General features: G+C 33.8%; 4 protein-coding genes across 4 annotated transcripts; 1 reads left to right on the top strand and 3 right to left on the bottom strand.

Annotated features, from left to right (window-relative positions):
* Positions 1-276: 276 nt before the first annotated feature.
* Positions 277-721, top strand: LOC120186238 (histone H2AX-like). Its single transcript, XM_039190229.1, has one exon. The coding sequence runs from the start codon at positions 409-411 to the stop codon at positions 694-696; it is 288 nt and encodes a 95-aa protein (XP_039046160.1). The 5' UTR covers positions 277-408; the 3' UTR covers positions 697-721.
* Positions 722-2797: 2076 nt separating this feature from the next.
* Positions 2798-4780, bottom strand: LOC120186194. The gene is made up of 2 exons (XM_039190194.1): positions 4581-4780; positions 2798-4491 (listed from the first exon to the last, which is right to left on the bottom strand). The coding sequence occupies exons 1-2, from the start codon at positions 4644-4646 to the stop codon at positions 2863-2865; spliced, it is 1695 nt and encodes a 564-aa protein (XP_039046125.1). The 5' UTR covers positions 4647-4780; the 3' UTR covers positions 2798-2862.
* A 5023-nt stretch (positions 4781-9803) lies between these two features.
* LOC120186193 (probable beta-D-xylosidase 2) lies at positions 9804-12753 on the bottom strand. The gene is made up of 5 exons (XM_039190193.1): positions 12328-12753; positions 11947-12225; positions 11704-11873; positions 11163-11611; positions 9804-11071 (listed from the first exon to the last, which is right to left on the bottom strand). Exons 1-5 carry the CDS (start codon positions 12718-12720, stop codon positions 10056-10058), a joined length of 2307 nt encoding a protein of 768 aa, XP_039046124.1. The 5' UTR covers positions 12721-12753; the 3' UTR covers positions 9804-10055.
* A 5276-nt stretch (positions 12754-18029) lies between these two features.
* On the bottom strand, positions 18030-18753 carry LOC120186308. The gene has a single exon (XM_039190290.1). The coding sequence runs from the start codon at positions 18751-18753 to the stop codon at positions 18154-18156; it is 600 nt and encodes a 199-aa protein (XP_039046221.1). The 3' UTR covers positions 18030-18153.
* Between the last annotated feature and the right edge of the window lie 7330 nt (positions 18754-26083).

The raw sequence follows: 26083 nt of genomic DNA on the forward strand, positions 1-26083 counted from the left end.
TGATTCCCGTGAAAAAGCAAAAATAATTGGGAAAAGTTTACTTGCAGAATGTTAAGAGTGTTATTAATTTGTTATGGTTTGTTATTAGCTTGTTATTAGTTTGTTATGTTGGTTACTTGAGTTATATAAGCCATGCTTTTGTATTAGAATGTAAGCATAGTATTTTCCACTGTTTTTAATAAAGAGCTTCTTCTGTCATCTCTCTCTTACCGTCTCCTTCCTCATTTGTTAACTCTTAGCCTCCGCGGTTGTATTCTCACATGGTATCATTGGTTAAAAGATTTTATCGTCGTTTTCCTCTTTCCGCCGTTGCGCCAACGATTGAGTTCCTTTACTGTTATTTTTTATCTCCCATCAAAATTCGTTTTCAAAGTTCAACAAATTCTCTTCCGCTCAAAATCTGAAACCATGAGCTCCGCCGCAGAAACTATCAAAGGAGGCCGAGGCAAGCCGAAGTCGAAGGTCGTTTCTTGGTCCAGTAAAGCCGGACTCCAGTTCCCCGTCGGTCGTGTGGCTCGTTTCCTTAAGAAAGGACGATACGCCCAGTGTGTCGGATCTGGTTTTTCCAGCTTATCTCTCTGTCGTACTCAAATATCTCGCCGTCGAGGTTCTGGAATTGGCTGGAAACGCGGCAAGGGACAACAAGAAGAACAGAATAATTCTGAGGCATATTCAGTTGGCGGTGAGGAACGATGAAGAATTTTCGTAGTGGCATTTCTTTGTTTAGTTAGTTCTCGTGCTTTTGTAGTTTAGTATGTTGACTTTGTTATCTTGCTGCTCTTGAAAGTTGGTATTTTGTTACGGCATGGTTCTATCTGCTTGGATTTCTTATTGAAGTCTAGATACTATGCTTGTTGGTTCTTTGTATGGTGAGTATATTGCAATTTTGTGTTATATGCGCCTCCAATGTGTTTGGCTAAATGCTTCAATGATATTATTGTTCTGTTATGTGTTACACTGCTGGTTGGAAACAAAATGTTGACTGGTTCAAAGTCGATAAAACCACAGATAAAATTGCACTGCATCCAAAGTCTCAAGTTCAGTCTGAAGCAGGGAAACAAACTTCCATTTGTCCTTGTGATTAATCTTGAGATTCCTGCAAAACCGAACTATAGTTTGGTCCTCTACTATGCTGTTGATCGGCTTGTGAATAACGATTCTTTGCTAGAAAAGTTTTTGGATGGAACAGATGCATTTCGTGATTCAAGATTTAAATTGATACCAAACATTGTTGAGGGGTATTGGATGGTCAAGCATGCAGTTGGAACAAAAGCATGCCTACTTGGGAAAGCTGTTTCGTGCAAATATTTCAGGCAAGACAATTTCCTAGAGATTGACGTGGGCATTGGATCATCATCAGTAGCAAGAAGTGTTGTTGGCCTTGTCCTTGGATATGTCACAAGCTTAGTAGTAGATCTTGCAATACTAATAGAGGCAAACGAAGAGGCAGAACTGCCAGAGTACACTCTAGGCAGTGTTCGACTGAATCGTGTGAGGACAAATTCTTTGTAAGTTGATGTTGAATGTCGGACATTGATTCAACATTGCTTTGCTCAGCTATTGACATTTTGGTTTCTACATTCACTGTTATTTCTTCTCCAAAGTTTGACATGGAACTTTGAGGCTTAACAGCCAAGTTACAATAGAAAATCTCTGGGGAGGGTTAAGTGTTTAACAGCCTTGCCTTCCTTAACCAGACAAAATAGGATGTTTTCTTGCCCAAGAGATGCTTCAGATTGCATCCGGTAGCTCGTAGCTGAACCGCCTTGCTTCCAACAAAAAGAAAGTCACAATAAGTGAAGATGAAAAATAATTCTTGAAAAGCATAAGAAAAAAAGCCGAGGAAAGTTGAAGAAAGATGTTTTTTAGGTGAAAGAGATTTTGTCCGGTAAATTGTTCATCAAGACGGCAAAACGGTTGAATTCCAGCTTATTAAGTTTGCATTCTTTGTTTGATCAACTCTCTAATATCAAGTTCATTTTTGAAGAAAATTGAAAGGTTGAAAAGTAGAGTGAATGTTAAGAGTGTTATTAGTTTGTTATGGTTTGTTATTAGCTTGTTATTAGTTTGTTATGTTGGTTACTTGGGCTATATAAGCCATACTTTTGTATTAGATTGTAGGCATAGTATTTCCCACTGTTTTTAATAAAGAGCTTCTTCTGTCATCTCTCCCTCTTACCGTCTCCTTCCTCATTTGCTAACTCTCAGCCTCCATAGCTGCATTCTCACACAGAATGAGAGCATGGAGTGAAACTATACTTGTTTACGTATCCATTTGCATGTGTACATAATAAAGAATCCAATCATAAACCCGAGATTAGTGGGATTCGAATTGATCCGCCTTTAATTACGTACGCAATTATGGTCGCAGGTGGGTTGAATGATGAATGAACAACTGCCTAGTAAGACCTGAAAAGAACGAAAACCATGTCAAAGCTCTAGCTTGAATTCACATAACCATCCCAAATCCCTTCCTTTTCCTGTATTTAGTGTTCGATCAGACACCGTCCAATTCTATTGTGCGGAACTAGCAAATAAAATACTAGTGGAATGTCAGACAGTGTTAGTCCGTGTATAAACAAAACCAGAGGAAAAAAATGCTAACCAGATAAGACAGATACAAGTCAAAAACTCTGTTGGCTTCTCCCCCGTAAAATTCACTAGTAATATTTTGCTCCAATCTATAGATAAAAAAATAATGGTTTTATTGGAAAGAATGAAAATTCAGTAATGAAGATTTATTTCTATACTACTAGTAGTAGATACAGCATAAGAGAAAAAGTGGGTGACAATTTTTCGACAGAAGACACTAAAAATTGGCAAAGAAAATGAAGCAGAGATTCTTCTTCTGCCCTTTCTCAATCAACAGCTGCTGAGTGCCTCATATTTGACTTGAAGTGGACGATTGAACCCCACTTGTGACAACAGGTTCCCAACTACAGCAAGATCCCTGCAAAACACACCTTGGAACACGTTTGTGTTCGAGCTAATTGGGGTGCTTTTGTTTTCACTCCCACTCAAACTTGTTGAAGAACCCAGACTTGTTTCAGTTTCCGATTTAGACTTACAATAATGGGTTTGCTTCACTTGAATTGCAGCTTTCTTCCTTCTCTTCTCGGCTGCTTCTTCTTCCATAATCGTACACATAACGCTGGAATAACTCTTTTGAAGCAATCTGTAAAGGACCAAAGCCGACATCTTGGCTCGGTCTTTAACCAAGTCGAGATCACGGTGATCGGCAAACTCGCATCGATCGATAAAGCTGGTAGCTTTATCGGGTTTGTGTCTTAAACAGAATAATAAATGAGCCCTCTCCAGTTCAGACCTTGAACATCCACGCCTTAAACCGATCAATGCATGGTAATCAACGTTTCCAGTCTCCCCTGAAGCAATTATTCGTTTCAATTGTTGAATTTTACTCGTTAAGGCACATTGTTTCCCTTGAATCTCTTTGTACGTCACATTGTGACGCTTCCAGACAGGGCCGGGAAGCTTTCGATCTCGCAAAATCGAACTGTAAAGCAGTTTTAAGTGTTCGAAATCGTGTAAAGAGTCCGGTAAGCAGCGGATGGTTTCCAAAAGGGAGGCTCTGGTGTCAAGCGCTTCGATGCAAGTCGGGTCAAGAGCGATGGTTTTGTTACAATCGGAGATTGACTCAGCTATGCGACCCAAGGCCCTGTAGGCGTATGCTCGATGCATGTAACACTCGGCGAGAAACCCTTGCGGGGCAGGGCGGCGACCGTCTACGATTTTGGAGAAATGGCGGATGGCTTCGGAGTATATGCCGGCATCCAAGGCGGCAATGGCGGCGGTTCTACGGCGGATGAGGAGCTTGATGTGGGAGAGAAGCTGGAAAATGTTTTCTGATTCGGAGAGAGATGTGGGGTTCTGTGGAGGGGTGGAAGGAGGCATTGTGGCGGCGGCGGCGGCAGCAGAGATGGAGAAGCTATCGTCAGACCAACAAATGCTTTCACGGCGGAACGCGGCGTAAGCCAGGCGTTTCCCCGTTTGGAGGAGAACCATAGCGTCCTCCATTAAGCCTATATGGAAACATGCTTGGCCTAGCACCAAATACCTCCACTTCCCTTCTTTCTCACCATTCTTCCACAACCCGGCCATGAGTTTCTTCTTCAAATAGGAAACAGAGAAGCATTTGAAGGACGGGTCAGTCCTAGATAAGTCCGAGGACGAGTCACTAGAAGGAAGAAGCTTGACTCGCTCCCTCGACAGCTGCTGAGACGAGTTATCAGAGGAAACGGAGCCAGAGTCGTCGGTTGACATTTTCAAACTCGGAATGTAATCCTGAAGCATATAAACAACATCCCTAAAACGCCTCAGATGCAGCAAATATCTGGCTTTGAGTTCAAGAGCGGTCTCGAGACGAGGCATAAGTGCCAAAGCCGAGTCAAGAAGGTTGAGAGCTGAAGCAATCTCGTCTTCTCCTTGCGTCGCAACCAGGCACTTTGCATCTTTAATGTACTTATCTACAAGCTACATAAAAATAGAACTCTTTCTATATAAAAAAATGGAACTTTGGTTTGAAGACATGATCAAAGTTGAAGGCTTTCAAAGTATTTTACCTTTCTATTGGTAAGCCACCAGTGTTTCTTCTCATCATTACCACTTAAACATGGAGACACAGCCATGTGTTTTTTTCCCCCTTATCAAATGCTATTATCCTTGTTGAGGAAGAATCAAATTCGATCAATCATGAACCTTCCTTCTCTTTTTGCTATCTTGCTCTTAAATCATGCGCATTTATATATTTATAGAGAGACAGAGAATGGGAACTTAATGAAGGAAGGTGTCTCTTTCTTGCCTCAAATAAAGCTTCATTCTCAAGCTTCATAGCTGCCGCAATTCCCTCTCTTTCACTTCATCTAAATAACCCACCACTTAATTAAAACCACTACTAAATATTTAAATAACTTAATTTAAATGTCATTATTTTTTAATTATATTTCTTTTGTTCATTGGTATAAATTTTGGATGTGAGACGTTTATATATCACCCACTAACCTATTACCGTATCAGATTTTATCATACCACAGTCGGCATGTTAATATCCAATTTAGACTATCATCAATTTTTTAACTGAAAATGACCAAACATAAAAATAATTGAATGGTCATTTTGTAACTTTTAATATTCGATGACTCAATAATGTATTATAATTAAGGGATCATTTCATAATTTTAAATAGTCGGGGACTAAACAACATTTGAATTCTTTACCCCTGTTCCAGACTCTTATAATATTCATCTACCCTCAAATCCATTAACTTAAGTCGATATGGCCATTACAATCTTTGTTTAAAGTTAATTTAATCATTATATTTTATTAAGATGTTGATAAGTTTATTTTTAAAAAAATTTAATCGAATCAACTGATATATCCGGTGAATGCATGAATCTGACGGTATGGAGCCGGTGAAGCATCACGGGTTTAACTACAAGGGGAAAAGGATAAGACGGTAACAAACTGGGCCTTGAGGTAAAGAGAGTGTGTTGTTAATTTTTTATCACATTGGAAATCCTCAACCTTTTTAATATAATTTGGAGTGCTTTTCACCACCGAATCCCATGCATCGTCTTTAACATTTCAACACGTCAACGGTCCATTTAAGGTCACAAAATTAGAGGAAAACAGGATGTACAAAAAGAGTCACTCTTGTATGCTAATCCACAAGAAATCAATAATCATGCTCTTTTTTTCTTTCTTTCTTGATCTTGTTTTAATTTCACCCACGTTGATGAATGAATGCAGATGGAGATGTGGCACATGTGTTTGTCTTAAAGGGCCACTTATCCATCTCCTACTTTAACTGTCATTCGCCCCTACAAACGACAGCTCCTGCAATCTTCTTCCTCCCCACATTCTTTGGCTTCCGTCTCAACCATATCGGTAATAAGTCAAGGGAAAACAAAGGTCCTACAACGAGTTTGCTTTTACCGTTGGTGCTGCCGTTTCATGTTCCTATAAGCATGGGACCATAGGACCCAGTGGAGGACAAGTCAAGGTCTTGTAGTAAAAGGGTTTGGTCCCTCTCATAATACATGACATGCACCTCTTGTACAGCTAAGAAATTCCAGGTTGTACACAAGGTCTCGGGACCCTCTTATCTGCTCCGAATTCAGGGCCTCCACAACTTCCATTGCTTTCTCCTCCACCACCAACAGCAGCTTCTATATTTAAAGTTGGTTGTTGTTCCTTTATATTCCAATAGAAATATAGTCTAATTAGTGATATAGATCTCATCAAACTCAAAACTTATTGTATTGTATACAACATCCAGTTGGCTCGTGTTCGTGCTCGTACAATTATATGTCTTCGACCTTTATCGCATATGTTTTACCTTTTTTCTGATAAAATTAGTACATTTTTTTAACTTTTTAATCTATATTTTCATTTCTTTCATTTTGATCCTAAACGCTATGTTGGAAGCTGCCTTTGAAATCCCTGCCATGTCAACAAAGGCATACCCTACAAAATGGGTATTTTTCTAATGTTATTTACATAAATAATTTTAAAATGAATATTGTTCTCATAAAATTTCCTAATCTCAAAACTATACATGAACATTTGTTAGATGTGCAATATAATCCGTGAGCCATTTTATGCAATTTAATTTATGCAAGGAAAAAATCGATTTGATTTGGGTTTCACACATTACTATCAGAATTATCAACATAGTGTATGGTTTTATGATTACATATTGCAAAAAAAAAAAACAATTATATTAATTTAATATAAATATAGATGGATGTATTTATTTTTTAAAATGTATGCAATTGAACTAAAGTGAAAGTTTAATGTGTATATTTGTACAACACAAGGGTGAAGCCATAAAATTTTTCTTCAAGGGTACAAATAAAATTTCATGAGAGTCAAATATAATTTTACCTCTGTGTTGGCTTCTAATTGTATATATTTTAGAAAAGTTAGTCACAGTTTTATCAATTTTTTGGGGAATTATAATTCTACTATGTACTGACTTATGCTTTTATAAATTTCAGAGGAGCTTAAACAAGAATTTACCAATTTGGGGGCATGCCCCTTGTCCGCCCCTCTAAACTCGTCTGAAAACAAATATCAAAATTTTACATTCTTACATCAAATCAAAATTCAGACGGAACTATATATGAAGGGCTTTGTGTTGTATGGAGTCATGGTGTTGATCTGTTGGAAATCCAGACGGATAGCGCGCAAGCCTCAAAGCCTCTTAACTCGTCTGATGCTACAAACCTGAAACCACCCTATTTCGTTAATCAGAGGTATTGTATCCATGTGAAATCGCCAGTGGAAAACTCATGTCTGATGGATTCCTCGTATTACAAATTCAGTTGCAGACTGCCTCGCAAACATGGCTCCTCTGGGCTTGCCTGATATAGCCTTCTTTGACTTAGCTCCAGCCGGCGTTGCTCTTCAAGTGGACCAGGAAGCTCGCCACCCTCCTATGTCTCTTATTTGCTAGCTTAGTTTGTTAAGATTCTCTTCAATTAAAAAATTTATGTATCATATTATATTTCGAATTAATGTCTATCTATAAAAATTTTAATATCTGCATTTTTTAAGGAAAAAAATAAATATGATTCAAGTGATCTCAATAGTTAAAGGGATGATTATTATTTATAGAAGTCATAGGTTCGAAATTCGATGATTGCAAAATAATGAGGTGTTTATTGTCAAATGATTGAGAATTTTCAAAATAGACACTATTACTTGTAATCACCCAAAATTAATAAAATAAACAAATATACCAAACTTTATTTAATTTTTTTCGAGTATATTCTCTAATTAATATCGTTAAAGTGACTCATGAGCAGCACAAACTTTATTATGGGACTGACCTTCTCTAAGTAAAATTTATAAAAGCTAAAAGGAGGGTTGATAGCCGTGACTCGTGAGGAGCCCCACCAACTCACCAGACTGGTTAATGCTACCTTACAAGATATTTAGAGGAAATCCACGTATATAACTCGGATGTGAGTTTAAGCCTTTAAGGAAGCTACCTAAAAATCTTATGTTCGGGTTTTCAACATGGAATCGCCGGGGAAAAAAAAGGACAAAACCGATTACAGGGGAGCTCAAGATTAACATCAACGGGACATTTAACCCACATTTCATGGTAACTGTTATCGGAATGGTTGCACGTGATCACCATAGTCTTGTTGTTGGAGACGTTGCACGAAAGCTTGATGGTGTCCATTCTGTCGAGTCTACGGAGGCTACAACTTTTAAAGAGGGGTTGAAATTTGCTAAGGAAAATGGGTAGAAGCGGGTAATTGTTGAAAGAGATGCAATCTTCGTTGTGAATCGTCTGACAAATCCGACTAAAGATATTTCTGTAATTAGATTGTTGTTTAACGAGGTTAGAGAATTCTTGGAAAAGCATCATCCATTAAGGTGCGTTACGTCAACCGAGAGGCGAATCGAATGACCCATGCCCTTGTCAATTTAACTTTGTAGAAAATTAATGCACTTTGGTTTTATATGGATGAACGAGAATGTATCAAATAATTTGTAATAAATGGTGTCATTAGCATTTAAATGAGATTTACACTTCAAAAAAAAAGATGAAAGTGATGGAAATTTTGTAAGTTCAAATTCAATATGAAGTTTTCGTGATAGCTATAACCAACATAACTAATGAAAAATCAAATCGCAGAAACAATTGGTTTGGATTAATTAAAAGGGTAAAACATAAAGATGGTTGCTAAATTTTTAAGACACTTTCACTTTAATCGCTAAACTTTTAAAATTTCAATTAAAATTTCTATTTTTTGTAATTCATCTGCAAACTTGAATTGATATATTAAAGTCTTCCTCCCAAATAAAGCGTAAGATTTCAAATTGGAAGCCGCCTCATAGGCTCCAACGAATGGAGTAATTATCGGTTAAACCAAACAATGGAAATGTTCAGGGGTGAGCAAAACTTGACTTAACTCAACTCGATCGAACGCTCATCCCTGGGAAGGTTTTGTTTGGCTCAAAGATTAGCATAGTTCGATTTAAAGTTGATATGATAATAGATAATGATAGATAAAGGAATTTAATTCTATGTTTCAATTAAAATTTGAAAAGATTAGAAGGTTTTAAGAAGAGTTTGAACCGATATAAAGAAGAAGAAGAAAAGTAATTCAATTTCTTTTCAATTGGAGAAATCACTTAATGATGAGAGAATCAATAATGAAGGATGTGTGACAATTGTCAGATTATTTTAGAATTTTTAACATATCACATTAATTATCATTAATGATTTAATGGTCTAATAATTGAAATGAAAGTTTTTTTAACAACAATAATTTCAATGAAAGTGTTTCAATTTTATGATTAAAATAATTTTTCCCCTAAAAGTTTAGTGACTACTAGGTTTAATTTACCCTAATTGAAAAAAATGGAATTTGGTTAAAATGGCAGACTCCTCTTTTCTAGACATGTTTGTGCTCATGGGTGCAAGTTCATGACGTGAGAACTCCCAAAAATCCTCTTATCCATTGATAAGAAAAAAACACAAAGACATGCAAATTCAAGGTTAGATTATAGCTTCATAGGAACCACAAACAATGCCTTATTTTAAGCAATCCAATGCTTTGTTTTAAGCCAAGCAATGGTTTTTGTCCTTTTGATTCTCTCTCTTTTCAGATAATGGAATTCGAGGCCACTCTACTTTTTGCTCTCATCGGTGGAAAGCACTGCAGAAACCGGAGAGGCAACGGAGGAACGCACGTGTTTAGTGGATCTGTAATTGATGGCCGGTATGATGTGGGAGAACTGGCGATTATGATAAGAAAGTAAATATAATAGTAGAAACAATGAATAACCCATTTTTATTTGGGTGTATGTACCCTTCTTTCTCTTACATCTAAATTCACACAAAATCTCTCCATTCACAATATTAGCTTATTTTCATAGAGAAAAAAAATCTATTCCTTTAGCATCTCATGTTTCCCATGGACCAATATTAATCTTCAACTATAATGGAAGTAATTTGAACACTTTGAAGTTTCTTTTTAAGGTTTGAATATGGCCTTACTTAGAAATCGCATGCCTGCCTAGGTTTTGATAACCCCTAAAGTTGCAGCCTGAATGGATAACGAATGCTTAACGCCACCGATATGGAGATCGTGTACACCGATCGGAATTCTTCGAACACCGGAACGGTCCACGACACTCAGAAACTTGCACACATGGATGTTGATTCCCACTCGTTCTTGAGACCCTGCTGGAACATGCACTTTCGCAAAGGCCACAAGCTGCTTATGCGGAGCCCAATGCCCGGCCGGTGGCGTCCAAAATATGAGCATAGTGTTAGTACCGTCCATGGAACCCGTATTTTTCACATCTACTTGAAGCCCTACGGAGAGCTTGTTGCATTTTGCATGATTTACTTTTATCCACTTCCCTGAAATGGTTATGTTTCCTGAATGACGGTGGCCATCAATAGAGACGGAGACAATAGTGGGTGCACTAGCGATGGTATGAACAAAGTTGGTGTAACTTAATCCGTGACCAAATGGGTACACTACCGGACCTTTGTAGAATCTATATGTTCTTCCGGGGTAGTTTCGATTTGGGGTCGAACGCATGGTCATGTCTGTCATCAGCAAATTCGAGACATAACCTTGTGGGTACCATGTCATAGGCAGCTTGCCCTCTGGATTGGTTGTTCCATACAACACATCAGCAATGGCGGCACCTCCAGCTTGGCCAGGGTAGCCAGCCCACAAAATGGCACTTATACGTGCGTCATTCTCAGCAAAAGACACATCAATGGGACCACCAGACATCAATACTAGTATGGTTGGACCCTTGGACGCCATTGCCACTTTAGAAACAAGTTCCTGTTGGCGACCAGGCAAAAGCAACCCTGTTCTGTCTTTGAACTCCGCCTCGATCGACTGATCGAGTCCCATTACTAGAACCGTCACATCTGCTTGACGAGCAGCATTTATCGCCCCACTAAATAACTTGTCATCTGTGCAAGCTACGTCGGCACATCCCATTCGGTGAATCGTCTTTGCGTAATTGCCGATCCCTTGCAAGGGAGACGTATATCCACATGCAACACCTAATGTTCGAACAAGAACAAAATTGTTTATAAGGCAAGCCCTTTAACACCCATTCACCAATAGAGAAATATAATTGTTATTAAAGTTTACCAGCATAGTTTCCAATCATGGTAATGGTGGCATTGGAGTTAGGTCCGATGACAGCGACGGTGCGGTGAAGTAAGTGGGATAAAGGCAACGAAGGATTACGATTTTTCAGCAGGACAATGCCTTGTCTTGCAGCTTCAAGAGCAAGCTGTTGGTGAGCAGGGGTGCATAAATCTTTCGGGCCCAAGTTCCCAAATGGTTGAGCAGATGGCTCGCCGTCGAACATTCCGAGTCTCATTTGGACTGCTAGCGTGTTTGCCAAGGCACTGTTAACCTCAGCCTCATTTAACAATCCTCTTGTTACTGCATTTCCAGTGTATTGCGCCAAGAAGGGCCCACAGTCCAAGTCCAAACCTGCTTTAATGGCATCTGCGGCTGCTTCTTCAGGTGTTGATGTGTAATGTTGCGTATTATAAAACACCCCAACCGAATCACAATCCGAAACAATGTACCTACGGCGACCAACATCCAACGGTTATCGACAAATAGATAACGAATCCAATGATGATCAACAGAGAAACAGTTGTGTGATCTTTGATCTTACCCGTTGAGTTTCCATTGACCTCGTACGGTGTTCTTCAGGAGATTAGGGTCGGCACAGGTCGGGACACCATTGACTTGGTTGTAAGAGCACATAACGCTGGCGACATTTCCGTCTTGTACACACATTTTAAATGGTACATTGAATGTGTCCTCGATGTCCTGTTTACTTACCTGATCAAATATGTGAAACCCCGTAAGAACAGGATTAATGAATATAGAAATTTATGTTGAGGGATGATCTAACCTTGGCATTAAAATGGAACCTATCTACTCCATTCCAGTTATCGAGATCATACGCCGTAAAATGCTTACAACAAGCTGCCACCTTCAAGCGGTCACCGTTAGTTCCCTGTAAACCCTTCACATAGCTCGCCGCATATGTTCCGGCCACCACCGGATCTTCACCAGGAGTCTCCTGTCCCCGGCCCCATCGTGGGTCCCTGAAAATATTTACATTTGGACTCCAGTATGTTAGACCAGCCGTTCCCCCGTTGTACATCGCCCTTGCCTCATCTGACACAACCTGCGGCATCGGTGCACAAACTTTACGTTAGACTTTATACATATTGTCCCATCGAAACACCAACCAATGCTATCGTAAAGCGGGTAAAGAGAAGAATGTTACCCGTCCGATGGCTTCCCATAATGTGGCATTGAAAGAAGCAGCGGTTGTGATTACTTGAGGGAAGCTGGTGGCCCCAGGGAAGGCCCCACCGAACTTGGTTCCGGGTCCCACATTGGAGACACCGTGAAGAGCCTCGGACCACCATTCGTACCCTTTGATCCCCATCCGAGGAACGGCTATAGCATTGTTCACCAGCAACCTAACCTTCTCTTGCAACGTCAACCTTCCGAGCAGGTCCTTCACCCTAGCAGGTATCGGCATCGAAACCTTGCAAAACGGCAAGCTCAATGTCTTTGAGTCTTTGGGGTCGCAAGCGAACGCGTCACGGGCTTCTGAGGAAGCACCCAGGAGGAGGATAAGGAAGAGAGCAAGGATTTGGGATGGTAAGGCCATGGGTGCTGAAGAAGAAGAAGCAATGTAGATATGTTGTTGTGATGGTTCGAAGGTGAACAAGAATAACGAATAGTATTTATATGGGTGAAGTTAGCTGAGAATGGACATAGTGATTCAACGAAACTAACTTTGATCATTACATGTTCACATCAATTGTTCTTTAACAGCTCAAAATATTAAAATAATTAAATAAAAATCTAGCTAGGTGACATATTATATATATATTAGTTCTGATATATTCGAAGAGTTTAATTTATTAACAATGTATAAAATTATATATCATAATAAATATTGGCCCATAAAAGTGCATAACATTTTTCCAATATAAAAAAAGCTATTTGAGCAGGGATACATTTATGGTCAGATATTTTATCTTTTACAGAAGTAGTTAACATTATGTGATGCGAGTGGCCTATAGCTTGGCTTTGAACAGAGGGCAGATGCAGTACGCTAGACAGGACCTTCAATTTTCAACCCATATCTGACGGTGGAACGGTCATGGTCAATGGAAGAATTTTTAAAAATAAGGTATTATAAAAAAACAACTTTTACATTTTTAGTTAATTTAATTTTTGTTACCTTCTTAAAATAAAGATTAATTTAGACTACAGTGACGCTAATATTGTTTATATAAATTAGTTGGTGCATGTAAACTACCATATATAATTACACAACACCGTATTACTTGAACTTGAAGTAGAGTAATAAAACAACCTTCGGTTAAAATGTCTAAATAACACATTCATTGATTCATACATGATATTCTTAAGTCTCACTGTTTTGCACTATATTCTTGTTCCTCTACTGATATTTAATAATCTCTATTGCAATGTAATTAGGGTTTATACAGGGTAAATTTATTGAGTGATTTCAGTAATAAAATTAAATATTATTTTTTTGGGTTAACTACATAGATGATCACTTATGTTAAGTGTTTTGTCTACTTTTGGCCACTGATTTTAAAAATACATGAGATATATTCACTTTCGTTTTTATTTAATTAAGATGTGGTCACCCCGATTTAACTGTCGTTAACAACAGTTTAATATTTTAATATAATCACACATTTGGTCCATGTTATTTATATATTCTCTCAATTTAGTCATACTTTTAATAAATTATATATTTTTAAATGAAAATAAAAATAAAATATTTTTAAATTAAGTTAATAATAAAATATATTTAATAAGTTAGTGTAAAAATATTTTAAGTTAATATATATAAAATTATATTCTATATAATTCGGGTCACAGGTACCCGATTCATAATTTTTATTTATTTTTTAATTATTTTTTAAAAACATTATATAGAAAAATTTTAAATTTAAAAATTTAAAAATCTATAATATATATAATAAAATTACATAATCGAAATAAAATTTATTAAAAAATTAAAATAAAGAAATATAATTAAATTTCAAATGCTTTGAAGTTAAAATAAATATTTTAAAAAATAATTTAGAATGTTAAAGTGAAATAATTTAAGAAATTAAGAATTTAAATGTTATGGTGTCAAAATTTAAGAAATTATGATTTTTAGAATGCTAGAGTGATAATTTGAAAATTATGAATAAAAATGAAAAATGAAAAATAATATATATAATAAATCAGGTATCGGGTCGGCAGGTACCCGATTAACCAGCATTTTGTGACCCAGGTAGGACCCAAAAAACCCTAAAAAATAGTGGGTCGGGTACCCGACCTGGAAAATCGAATATTTTTATTATAAATACACGATATTTTTTAACTGGGTAGTATGGTCGAAGGATCGGGTCAATCAGCTCGGGTATTCTTGAACACCCTTACGTGACATGACATGTGTCATCATTCAATTGAATGACTAAATTTATTTTAATTTATTAAAAGTATGACTAAATCGAGAGAATATATAAATAATAACCAAATGTGTGATTATAGCAAAAATTTTCACTACCGTTAACGCAGTTAACTCGGGGTGACCACGTCTTTGTTAAATAAAAACGAAATTGATCATATTTTAATTAAATAAAAACGGAAGTAATTATATTTTACGTTTTTTGAAATCATTGACTAAGAGTTGATAAAATGCAAACATAAGTGATCATCCATGTAGTTAACCTTATTTTTTAAAAAAGATATGATTTTAATTGATCGATTCTGCAAGGTGTATAGCATTGAAATTTTAAATAGATAATCTTATAATTTTATCATTCATAGTAGGTCGAAATAAAATTTCATTATTACGTTAACTTTAAACTTTAAAATATAAAGGGATTAAACTGAAAACGTGATAGTGCAATTACATCTTCTTCTTGTAACCAAACTAGATGATATCGCACTTTTTTTTTTTCAAACTAACATCGACACTTTTCCCTTTAACGACCTCTCCTTTTCATATTAATTTTTTCAAACCTTTGCTTGCATTTTCAAGAAAAAAGAAAGGCAGATTACAACGAACCCCAATGCTTTCTAGTGCAATTCTCAAATATCTCATATTAACGAACGAAAGAAAGAAAGGTACTGTTTACCAATAAGGCAATAACAAGAAGTTTGGCTCAATGTGGGTTAAAATGTAAATCTATTTAAAAATTTAAATAATTTGAGTATTACTATTCAGATTTGAACTTAAAGTAAATATTTTTATTTGCCAGATATCTTTAAAAATCCCTATTCAACATTTCAAATCATATATTGAAAATTTTGGTTTATAAAATCTAAATTCACTAAAATTTGAGATGACCAAAATTCTTTTAGAGACAATTATGTTATCTATTTTGTAATCTAAAAACGAATTTTAATGTTGAAATATACGGATATATGAGCAACAATGGCTACCTAATCATGACTGCTAAGCTGTAACAAATCAAAAACAAATTTGCACCTAAAAATTGGGTCACGAAAAGAGCGAACCCCTTCATCAACTTTAGGGCATGATTGCAATGAGAATTACAGCAAGGCCGGGATGGGGAGAAAGATGAGTGGATAAGTATGTGTTACATGAAAATGATTCTTGTCCAACATGTCACATTAACTTCTACTTTTGAGTTTTGGGGGAATTATAATTCTTATCCATTTAGAAGATTTCAGTTGTCAACATCGGGCCAATCGCATGATATTTAGCCTTAAAAATGTACACCTCGAGTGAAAATATAGTACCAAGTCTTTGGAGTATTTTTTTTATATAAAAAAAACATGTAAATGGGCCTATATTTTAAATTTATTATGAAATTCTAGTTTTATATAAATGTTTTAAATTTATATGATTATGTCAACAATATTTAGGGTGTTTAATCAGTCTGTTAGGTTAACCGACCTAACTGAACTTCTAAAATTTTATTAATCGAAAATATTTTTTACCGTTAATCGAACCGAATTATTTTTTTAAAATAATTAATTGAACCGAGCAAAGTTTGGTTAATCAGTCGGTTAATTGAACTAACCAAAATTTATAAATAATATATATTATTTATTAAATATTTTATATTTTCAACTAATTTGGTTAAACCAAAGTTTAAACACGCTAATATATAAAATAATATACATAATATAATAAAATTTTTAATAATTTCGGTTAATTCGGTTAACCGACAGATTTCAAACTGAATTAACCGATAACCAAAGTTAAAAAAAAAATCATTAACCGTTAACCGACTAAACCTAAAATTAATCGACCTATTAACAAACCAAAAAAACTTTGGTTCATCAGTTAAATCAGTTTTAACCAAACTTTAAACACCCATAACAATATCTAGTGTAGGTGGTTATAAGTTATTTGTTGATATTTTCTTTCTTTCTTAGGTTGTGGATTCAATACTCATTCGGATTAAAAAGCTTATACCCTCCTTCTAAGAAAGAATTTTTAAGTAAGAATTGTTATATATATATATAGAGAGAGAGAGAGAGTTTGAAATGTAATTTGATACTTGTGAGTTTAAAATGATTTTGAATTGTAATAGTCTTGGTGATTTAATGTAGCATCAAAGAATTTTAGATATTTTAAGTTGAATTTGAAGGTGTCATGTCTTTTGTCAATTGATTTATTTTCATAAAAAAAAATTGAAGATGAAATACGAAAAGAAAAGTTTAAAGGTGAAAAATAATTTATTTTTATTTTTATAAAATACTTTACACTCGTAATGTCATAAATCTAAAAATATATAATTTAAGTCATACGCATGAAAACTAAAATGCCATTACGAATACAAATTATTTAATGGACAAGTCAATGTCAACTATGCATCTGCGAATATAAATGTATAAATTTATATAGTTATAGTTTTAATCTAATGGACATCTTTAGAATACCTATACTGCCAAAATGAAAAGAATGAAACTCGAAAGTCTTAACAACAGTAGTAATTTTTAAGAAATTTCGAAATAAGATAGCTGTTGTCAAAACGACATTTAATTGATGGTTATTTAGACAATGAATAATGAGTTTAAACATGCACCGGTGCGTGTTAGAGCGTTTTCGAAATCCGGTCAATAGAATTTAATGTTTTATCCCCGGCCACAGAATTTAGCCAACACATTATTATACGTGACATTTTCTTATATTTAATTTCAATAGAAAATATATTAAAAAAATCTAAAATATATAATAATTTTAAAATTTCAGCGTGAACACTACCTTTATTCGACCCTCTCAGTCTGTCCTTGCTTGACGAGTTGGATTTATGTTTGTGATTGATATATTTGATGTTTATTTAAATTTTATTTAATTTCATTTTTTTAATAAAATAGTTTATATGATAAAAGAGAATGTTATTCTTTTTAGAAATTTGGGGTTGAGCAGTTGAATATGTAGAGTGTGTGTTATTAATGGTTAAGAAAGATTTTGAATATATACATATAAACACTTCATAATTTTGAATCCTCAAATTTTATAATTTATATTTTTGAATTTTATAATATAATTTCTTAAATTATGATTGTAACACATGTGACGTCATATATATTGTTGTCAATCTTTAGTTTAGAGGAATACGTATATTTTATTTCTTAAATAATGCTAACATAATTTTTATGCATATTTATTAATGATTTTTTTAGAGGCCAAAGACTGAAAGTAATATGTATGCCTGTTAGAAAACTGGATTTAAATTATATATAGTGAATATAAAATTTAAACAAACTCAAAGTCTACTAAATTATAATTTAAATGAAGTCAGCTTTATTTATTAATTTATAAATTAATTCATAAACTTTCTTTTATATTTTAACATTTTAAAAGTTTATAATTTACTCCTAATCCAAAAAAAATGGCTTCGTACCGGCTCAAAGCATTTGATAATCAAACAAAGTTGTTCCCTGTAATGATATGAACATAATTGCACAATGTAGACGACTACCCTAACAGTAACAAGTTTTGGTATCCAAGATCTTCAGAGATTTAACTATGGCGGAAAGAAGAAAAAAAATACAGAAACCTAGAGCTAGCCGCTTATTGTATGCTTCAAAACAGCCAATGAGGTACCTTAACCTTTCTCTCAACCAGCTTCTCCTTTATAGTATCCAAGCTTGGCTTCCACCCCTTGCCTGAATATTGCCTAATCAAATACTCCGGCCTACCTTCCACCGTTACCGGAAAAAACTCCGTTAAACATCGAACTTCTCCATGCATCTCACCGCCGTTTTCCTTCTTCTGCGATGGGATTTTACGTCCCATCTCGTGAACATCATTTGCAGGGCAAATCCTAGCGAAAAGAGGGAGAAACTTTGATGACTGTAGAACCGATTTCGACCTCAACACCGAGTTTGCACTCAACAGCACACGACGAGCTTCCGACGACGACAACGTGGCGGGCTTCCCTCGTTTGACGGGTAGCATTACGTAAACCTTTTTCACGTCGAGTTCGTAATCCGCCGGCAACGGAACCGGTTTTTTCTGATTCACCGCCGCCTGGAACTCCGCAACCACCTGTTGCGGATGCTCCAGCATCAGCTCCGCTACTGTCAACGGGCAACTAAACTCCTTCACCGATCCGTCCCATAAGATAACTCTCCTGGACGTCCCGGATGAAGGGCATGCGAGAGCAGCAACATAGTTACCCATATTTGATCTTCCAAAAGCAAATTCTCACTGTATAAAAAGAAAAGGTTTGGGGTTAGAGTTTCATTCATGTGAGTTTGATTATGAAGAAGAAAGCATTTTTATGAAGAAATGTGAAGGAGGTGTTTGTTAAACGGCTCCATCTTGTGAAAGATTTTATGGTGGATTTAGTGGAATGACAATAAAATTTTGGGGTCGTTGGCCCTTTTTTTGGAGGGCACTGACCTATTTTTTGTTTCATCTACATCGTTGATTTTAATTTATTTTATATGAAAAGATGAATTGGGCGTGGATGATTATAAGAGACATGTGGGGTACTGTGTTTGGCGTAGATATAAAGTCAAAGAAATGGTTCAACCGTAACTATATTAACCAAATTAATGGTTTAGATTATTCGTTACGTGACGGAGGATTTACATTAACCTTATAGACCTCCACCGTCCCTCCAACTTCCTGTGTTTTTCTCTCTCTCAATTATGTATATAAATAAACGTATATATGTTCTAAATACACTAAACTATTTGACAATGAATATTCAATCACCCTGCTGCAGCCGCTGGTGCTCAAACATGTGACCTCTAGGAACAACAACGATTCCTTTAACCGCTTAAGTAAGTTGATTCGTGCAAATAAACGTATTAAATAATTTCAGTTATAAAAATTTTAAAAAATATTATTCTTTTAAATTTCAACTTTAACTATATATATATATATATTATCAATACATTAAAAAATTCTAAATATATATTATTTTATATTCATCACAAATTATTTTAAAAACACACTCTTCTATCTCGTTTTTATCAATACTCTTTAACGTAATATTATAATTTGGTAGTGAATATAATATATATAGCATGTTTATATATTTATGATTTTAATATGTATTTTTTTAATTCATCTTGGATAAATATAAGATAGTATATGTTTAAAGATAATTTTAAATCATTTGACATTAGACGTTTAAACTGTTAACAAACTCAATATTTCAAAGAATAACAACAATTCTTACCACCGATATCATTCCAATAGTGCATAATTTTAATCTATATAATATATTATAAAGGTAAAATAATAATTTTAAAAGTCAGACAAAGTAAGCATTTGGTATAATTATCTTGCTTCATAATGTGTTTCTATTTTATTTGATTTTTTAATAAAATTCCCATCTAAAGCATATCATTATCTCATTTAAGGCATATCATTGAGAAACTTTTAAGTGGCATGATTTTCGGCATCTTAATCTGAACATAATGTCAATAGACTTGAAATGTACACAAATCATTACTATTAAACCAAATACTCTGTGGAAATATTTATATTATATGAAATTTGATAAGTTTCTAAAGTTGTATATATATATATATATATATACTTTTAAAAAAAACCGTGAATGATATAAATACGGGTAAATTACAAACTAGTAACTTAAATTTTATCTTTCTTATTTTACTCGTTGAATTTTAAAAAAGTTTATTTTAATCATTCAAGTTTACACATTGAAATTTTTTAGTTACTCTACCTTTTTCCCTAGCCCTGTGATGACGTGGCTGTTTTATTAAAAAATTTATCCATTAATATTTAGGGTTTTCTAAAATGTACTGCTTGTGTGGCTGCCACCCACAATAACCATTGCTACCGTAGAAATGAAATATTAAAGATACAATTTTGTGTTTTTTTAAAATTTTATAATTTATTATATCTAATTTTCATCATAATTTTTTAAAATATCATGTTTTTATATAAAGTTTTATATTCGTTTGTATTCGAACGTCTGATATCGATGTGGATGTAGTAGTAGGGAAATGGCGGTGTCTGTATCCTAAATCTTAAACATAAAGGCTCTGATTTATTTGGTTTAAAAAAAACAAAGGGAGCCGGGGTTAACGTGAAGTTGACAATTGGTGGTTCCTTAATTTGTCGGACAAAAAGGCAATAATAATACATTATTAATTTAGTGAAAAGGACAAAGATGTCAACACCCAATAAACAACGGGGGGGAGTTGGCTAAAGGAATGAAAGCTGCTACACCTTAACTTCGTCAACGTTATGGCATGTAACCAATAAGAATTTGTCAAGATAAAACAATAAAAATTAATTATATTTTTCATATAGTGAAGATTATTTATATTCACAAATACATATATTTTTAGAGAATTGTGATCTATCTTTATCTTTATGTTGTTTCGTCGTTTATATTAGTAGAATTTGAAGGTAAGTAAAATATGCTGAATCTCCCAATCAAACCCTCTTTCAGTTGGTTTTAATCAAATCGTGGCTTGTCTTGAATAAATGGTTCATTGCTTGAAAGAGTTTTATAACTGACATGATTTTTCATGCATCAAGATAGCTTTTTATATAGAGAGACAAAAGAGTGTCTAGCGTGTGAATAGTAAAAAGATTTTTAGGTGTTCGATTTTAAATCTAGTGTATTAAATATAATATTCTAAAATAATCACAAAAGTATAATTTTTATTTGTTAAATGTTCAAGTAAACATCGGTTGATGGTAGAAGAGTAAAATTTGACTCGACTTAAAATAATTAATCTTTTTTTACTTAAATCCACGTGGAAAATCTTAACTCAAATTGATCCGACTCGTATATAAACTCGACTTAGTTTAAAAAAAATAAAATTCGAGTTGAGTTATAAAATAGAACTCGAATAACTGGAAAACTTTAATAATTAGTAGATATGAATGATTTTCAAGTTTGAGTCGAATTCCTCAACTTTCCATTATATATATATATATATATCGTATATGAAAAATATATATGTATATCATTTATGATTATAGAAAATCATTTAAAGTAGAATCAATTAATACTTTAACATAATAAAATTTACAATTAAATTTAAATAGAAACTCAAATAACTCGATTTTAATTTCATAAACCCGACTCCACTAAAAAATAAAATAAAATTTAAATTATAAATAAAGACTAATCAACTTAAATAACTCGAAATCTTTTAACTGAATCCGACTCAACCGAATACTCATCCTTAATTATTCATATAAGAATTTAACATCTCAAAATGGTGAAATAGGAAAGAAAAAGGAGAAAGGGAAAGGGGAAAAGGAAAGAAAGAGACAACGACAAGTGACCAAGTAATATAGAAAAATATAAAAAGAGCGACACAAGAGAAAAAAGACGGTTAGGGATTTATAATATATTGTTATTTTACTAATAAAAATTATAATTTGATTTATATAACACTTTAAATAATTTGTATACATAATTTTTATAAAATATTTTTAATCATTTTCTGTTATCATCTTATTCTACCATTATGATTAAATTCAAATACATGAGCATTTGATTTCAATCTTGTCATCAAACCATTTAATCTTAGTAATATAGTAATGAATTATTTTTTAATTAATTAGAATCAATTTCACCACCAAAATGGATGATTGCTTGAAAACTACTTGTTGGCCTAAACGAAAATTGATCATCCATACCAATACCCTACAACTTGAGAGAGCGATATATAAAAAAAAGGGAGTATAACGATGTGAGCAATGACTAAGCCTTAAAATATGGATTACTAACTTAGAAAATTTATAGACATTTTCTTATTAATTTTACAATGATTATAAATGGCAACATCTATGCTAATAACTCCCACCTATTTAAAAATTTTAATACCTTTTAGTAATATAGCCGAATTTTTAGGAATAATAATCATTTCTTCAATCATATAGATCTTTTGGATTATGTAATATTTTATAGATATTTAATTTATTTTTATAGATTAAAATATTATAGATTTAAATGTTAAAATTATTATTTATTATAGATTTTATGCATATAAAATTATTTATATTTTTTTGCCAGAAGGGTACCTAAGGCTCAAGTACTTTTAAAAAAAAATCAATGTGACCCTTCATTTTTTTTGCACCCAAAGTAAAAAAAAAACTCAATGTGGTCATTTGACCAACGTTTTCTGTCATTGACCAACAATTCCGTTACTTTGTGCCAACGTGGCATGTTAAACAGGCCAACATCATATTTTTTCTTCTCAATTTGGCCCTCCAACTCAAGAAAATAACTCAATGTGACCCTTGACCATCTATTTAATGTTGTCATAAATGAGAAAATTATACCATTCATCAGTCAACTATTTTTTATCTTCTAGTTTAGTCACTATACTTTAAAAGTTTTCAATTTAATCACTCAACTTTTGAACTAATCCTATTTTAATCATCATGATTTATTTTATTAATATTTATGTATGATGTTATTTTATTAATATATTATTAAAATAATATTAATTAAATTAAAATTTTAAAAGTATATTGAAACAAAAAAAATTGCCAAAATTATAATTAAATTAAAAAATATTCTCTTTGCTTTATATATTTCAAAATCTCCACTCTCCTCCTTTATCCTCTCATTTCATTTTTCTTCCTTTTCAACCAAAGATTCAGTAAATAGGGATGCCATCGATTCGATGAGGTCATCAAGTACAATGGTAACAAACACTACACATGTATCAAGGAAAGAAAAGAAAAACCAGAAGGTTAATACTGCTTTTGATAGATTAACAAGAAATAGAAGATACCATAAGATAAGCCTCTACACTAATTTGAGGACTGAGGAGTAGACTTTTTATATAAGAACATATATGTTATGTCATTTTTTAGCAATAATAATTTATGAATGTTTTAATATTCATTAGTTTGTAACAATCTAGATCAATTGTACCAAAGAAGAGGAAATGAGTTGAAGAACCTATGGGTACTCAAGAATCAGTTGCATCAAAGAAGATGAAGAACATAGAAATTGTGGACTTGAATGAGTAGTTCTTTTTGAACTTGTTGCTTTTTGTGCCTAACTTGATATGGGAAACAATTGGCAGTTATAAATAGTTTTTGGTTAGCATGATAAGAAAGGGATAGAAATATTGTCAATTATTTTTTTGCATGAAACATGTTATTTATGGATGAACATGATATTATCCATCATTTTGTATATGACACAAACACTATCAATTAATCAACATCGTACTATCCATCATTTTGTATCTTTACAGGTGTAATTTTTTTTAGATGAATGATATACATCAACGCTAATTACCATAACAAATCAATTATTTTTCACATAAAATTGGTCCAATTAATCAAACAATCTTGATTTTTTTTGAAACAATACAAACAAAATTACATCGAATTATGGATGCACTTATTATGTATAATTCACATAAAATATAGTGTAGATAAATAACTTAATAGTTCATTCTATATAAGTAGTTGTCAAACACTTAATCTTTGACACAAACACTTAATCTTAAAATTTGAACACTGAATAATAGACATACATAAACATATAATTGTCCTGTTACTTAAACCCTAAACCCTAAATTACTATTACAAATACTATTATCACAAAGATAAGTATGACACACAACGTAGAGCAAATGCACATTGTACTATAAAAATCTTTTTGTTTCTTCGATGCTTTAGATTTTTCCTTCAAGCTCTTAATCTTTCGTTTTAATTCATTATTACTGACTTCGCATTGCATACTTTCATTATCTTTCACTTTACTTTGAACACTTTCACTCTCTTCTAGTGGCATACTGTTGATTTGACCAGTGAAAATACATCCACAACTTCTAAGTTGTCTTTTAAGTCTTGTATTCTCCTTCGTTAAATTCCGTTCACTATTACGTAATTGTATTAGCAAGTGGTTTGCTCGTGTAGGCATGATGCCATCTTACCATTCAAAATACCTACAACCATGCTACAGTAAGAGAAAAATCAAATTTCATTATCAGTTTATATATACATATCTTATTAGAAGTCAACTAACATGATAAAGTATCAAATTTTCTTACCGAAAAATTTGGGCAACCATAATACTTTCTTTCGGGGTTTAAATCGCGCCATGAAGTTTCTCTAAGAGTTAGTTTATTACAATAACACTTTTTTTGTTCTCCATCATCCACGAAATTTCGTCTAGAAGAACTAAAGATGGTTGCAAAATCGGACCTGTCCATTAGACAATTTCTACCAACCTAAAATCATACAAACAAGATTATTTATTAAAATAAATCTATTTTCTTATCCTACATACATCAAAATGTGGATTTCAACAACCTACCAACAATGTTTCATACTACAAACCTAAGTAAAAACAAAAAATATATCGAAGTACAAAATAGCCCTAACGAATTCATTTTGAACTATGCTATAGAACAATATTCAAGGGTTATGAACAACTCATTCATAAAATCTAAAAAAATCCAATCGAAATTGGCACAAACCCTAACAATGTTAGACAAATTATTTCAAAACCCATTTAAAAATAGGGAAATTCACATTGATTCGATTCACAAAAATAAACTCACATTCGAAATAATTTGAGGAATGTGGCAATAATCGTTTGGAGAACAAGAAAACCCACCTCTTCTTAATCGATTGGAAGTTGTGGTATAAGGAATTCGAAAAAAATGAGAGGGTAATAAAACCCTAAACCCCAAACTATTCCCCAATCTATTTTAAGAATAATCGGGACTGGGAAGATGAGATTATGAAAAGAGGGGAAAGTGAGATTATAAACGTGTGTTTTAATTTTTTCCATTAAATTCAAATAGAGTATCTATTAAATATCGTTTAATTCATTATTTAACCAAATAAGAAGCTTGATCTTGTTGTAAAAGCCGTGTCATTCCCCAACCTTTGCCCAGGTTCGATTTCCCTCCCGCGTGTTTCCCTTGTAATTGTTACTTTAAACAATCATGGACAAGTCATGTCAGGATGGGCAAAACCCGATCAACTTGGCTCTCTTCCTACGCAACCGCCACCACATCAGGCAAAACCCTAGAACCACCACTTTTTCTCCTCTTATTTCCGCTACAAGCTGCTTCTATTATTGCCATATCCGAATCCGTAACTTTGCAATGCAACCTTTGTAGGGAACCAAAACGTAAACTTGACCAGCCAGCGGTAGATCTTCAGCTCGCATGGCGACCACTCGGCGAGTTCGTCTGAAGTGTTCCACTGGAGAGATGACATGGAGCATGAGATCGGCTGCCTTCGCCAATTGTAATGAGCTCCACTTCCCTCAGGTTCCATTGAGCATTGATTACCGAGCGTGCTGGAGGTGAAGTTCCCCACGTTGAGAGAGTAAAGAAAAACAAGTGTCGTACAACTGGGAATTATTTTGATGGTTGAGTGGTAAGTGGAGGCTGATTGGGTATATATATATAATAAAGGAAAGAGCAAGAGTCAATTATTTTGAAATACACGTCGAGATTAAGTCAAATTTTCATCCATACATCGATTTCATATGATAAATCCTCTTTATAATCTGGGATATGGAGAATGC

Source organism: Hibiscus syriacus, unplaced genomic scaffold, assembly GCF_006381635.1.
Source record: "Hibiscus syriacus cultivar Baekdansim isolate YM2019G1 unplaced genomic scaffold, ASM638163v2 tig00113337_pilon, whole genome shotgun sequence".
NCBI lineage: Eukaryota > Viridiplantae > Streptophyta > Magnoliopsida > Malvales > Malvaceae > Hibiscus > Hibiscus syriacus.